This window comes from Galeopterus variegatus, unplaced genomic scaffold, assembly GCF_000696425.1.
Source record: "Galeopterus variegatus unplaced genomic scaffold, G_variegatus-3.0.2 Scaffold2961, whole genome shotgun sequence".
NCBI lineage: Eukaryota > Metazoa > Chordata > Mammalia > Dermoptera > Cynocephalidae > Galeopterus > Galeopterus variegatus.
Genome location: NW_007729072.1, coordinates 218,646 through 220,646, shown reverse-complemented (window position 1 = coordinate 220,646; position 2,001 = coordinate 218,646). Strand labels below are relative to the sequence as shown.

The window sequence follows — 2,001 nt, the reverse complement described above, 5'->3', positions numbered from 1 at the left end:
AATTTTCCCCAGTGACCCTTCTAAGTGTATATGCTTCAAAAAAAATCATCAGTACTGTTAACGGTAAAGGAAAGAAATATACTACAAAGTTGCAGTGACTACATTGCTCTGTTGCTCCAATATCTATGTGATTTATGTAAAAACTTAGTGGCCTGAAATAACCTATCTACCTCTTCAAGAATGAAAATTATTCTACTTTTAGTTTCATCTTCTCAATTATTTTAAGGAATTCAGTATGTTGGTTAATTTAGTATACACACTGTGATTGTCACCTGGCAAATATCCATGGCGTGCATTTAACTAGAGAAAAAAATAGTCCTTAAAGATTCGGTCTGCTCAGTGACAATAAAGTTTCCACTAGGGGTTTTTCACATCCTAAATTAAAGAGAGGACTCCAGTAGAGTCCAGGAACCTAAGTTGTTCTTTGCTACCTAGTTACTAGCCCAGCCACTGAGAAGCCTTGTCACTAGTGGGAGAAGCTCTTCAGGGGAAGGCACTCAGCCCCCTATTTTAAACTCTGATCCTTGGTAAATATTGGAAATCATTCACATCTTCATAGCTGTTTATAATTGTAGTCCTATTGCAAAAAAAAAGTAAAAGATGCTGAATGATGTATTTTAATTAATTGAAATATTTTTTTTTTTTTTTGTCTTTTGTCTTTTGTCTTTTTCCGTGTCCGGCAACGGATCGCAACCCTCAGTGTTGCCCCCGTACCGGACCGGGGACCGGCAACGGGATCGCAACCCTCGGTGTTGCTCCCGCGCCTCGCTCAGCCAGTGAGCGGGAACCAGTCTGTACGTGGGATCCGAACCCTCGGGCGGGAGCGCTGCCGCGCTTCCCAAGCGGCGTACTATCCAGTGCACCACCGGGCCGGCCCTAATTGAAATATTTTAAGAGAGTTAAATATTCATTTAGGGAAAGTGATGTAGTTTAGTCTGTAAGAGTGTGAGCTCTGAAACCTGGTCACCTGGGTTCAAATCTCATCCTATCTATTTATTGGCTTGTGAGTTACTCAAGTCATTGGCTTTCTCTGTCCTTCACTTATCTTAGCGATAAAAAGAATATAATGATAGTAACTAACTTGAAGGGTGATTGAGGAGATTGAGTTTATTTAAATAAAACACATAGAAAACAAAACTAGCATATTGTAAACACTCTATAAAATGCTTACTTTAGCAATTATTATTTTAAACTTTTTAATAAGGTTTTAATCAAAGATTTTTAATAAGATCTACCCACATATAATCAACCTTTACTAATGACATTTGGAGGCATTCCTGCTTTGAATTAATCCAAAATGCGCCAAGTTTGTCTGGGCTTTTTTAGGTCTTTCTAATATGTCTCCCAATTTCATCAATGAATTTATACATTTGTGTCTTCAGAGACACAATTATCTATTTCTTGGCTCTAGATCTGTTTTTAAAAGAAGTCTTAGACTTAATTGGGACACTAAGAGTTTATTCTTTGGTGGTTCTATTTTGTTATGTCACTTAGGTTTTTCCCACCTTGACGTTATGCTTGTGGAATGCTATGACCCAAAAGGCGACCAGTGGAATATTCTCCAAACTCCCATTTTGGAGGGTAGAAGTGGTCCTGGCTGTGCAGTGCTTGAGGACAGCATCTACCTGGTGGGAGGCTACAGCTGGAGCATGGTACGTGGCCACTCTTACCTCCTCCTCCTCCTTTTCATGCTCACATTTCCTGTTCATTTTCCTCCAAGTGTGTTATCACCCACACATGTACCTTTTAAGAGTATCATGCTTACATGAAAGTGTTACTTTAAGTAGTAAAATAGAATCAGCATGGTTGCTGTTGAACTGGCTTATTATCTGATCAACTGTATCTCAAGATGCAGTAGGTCTCTGGTTCTCTCTTCTCCCCATGTTCTTGTGATTTTGGCTTTCCAATTACAAGTCAAACTGAAGTGATTTTACAAATGTTCTGCTAACATTGAATAAGAAAGTGAAAAGTTTCTGAATAGTAAGACATGAAAAATGGAAA

At 38.7% G+C, this 2,001-nt stretch overlaps 1 protein-coding gene across 1 annotated transcript in view; it reads left to right on the top strand.

The window, feature by feature from the left end:
- Positions 1-2,001, top strand: part of LOC103599433 (kelch-like protein 14) — a gene marked incomplete at its 5' end in the record, with an annotated part of 22,597 nt that overhangs the window by 16,857 nt on the left and 3,739 nt on the right. Inside the window, one exon of the mRNA XM_008583542.1 lies at positions 1,495-1,652. Within this exon, the coding sequence (XP_008581764.1) occupies positions 1,495-1,652 (158 nt within the window). The remainder of the gene's footprint in view (positions 1-1,494; positions 1,653-2,001) is intronic.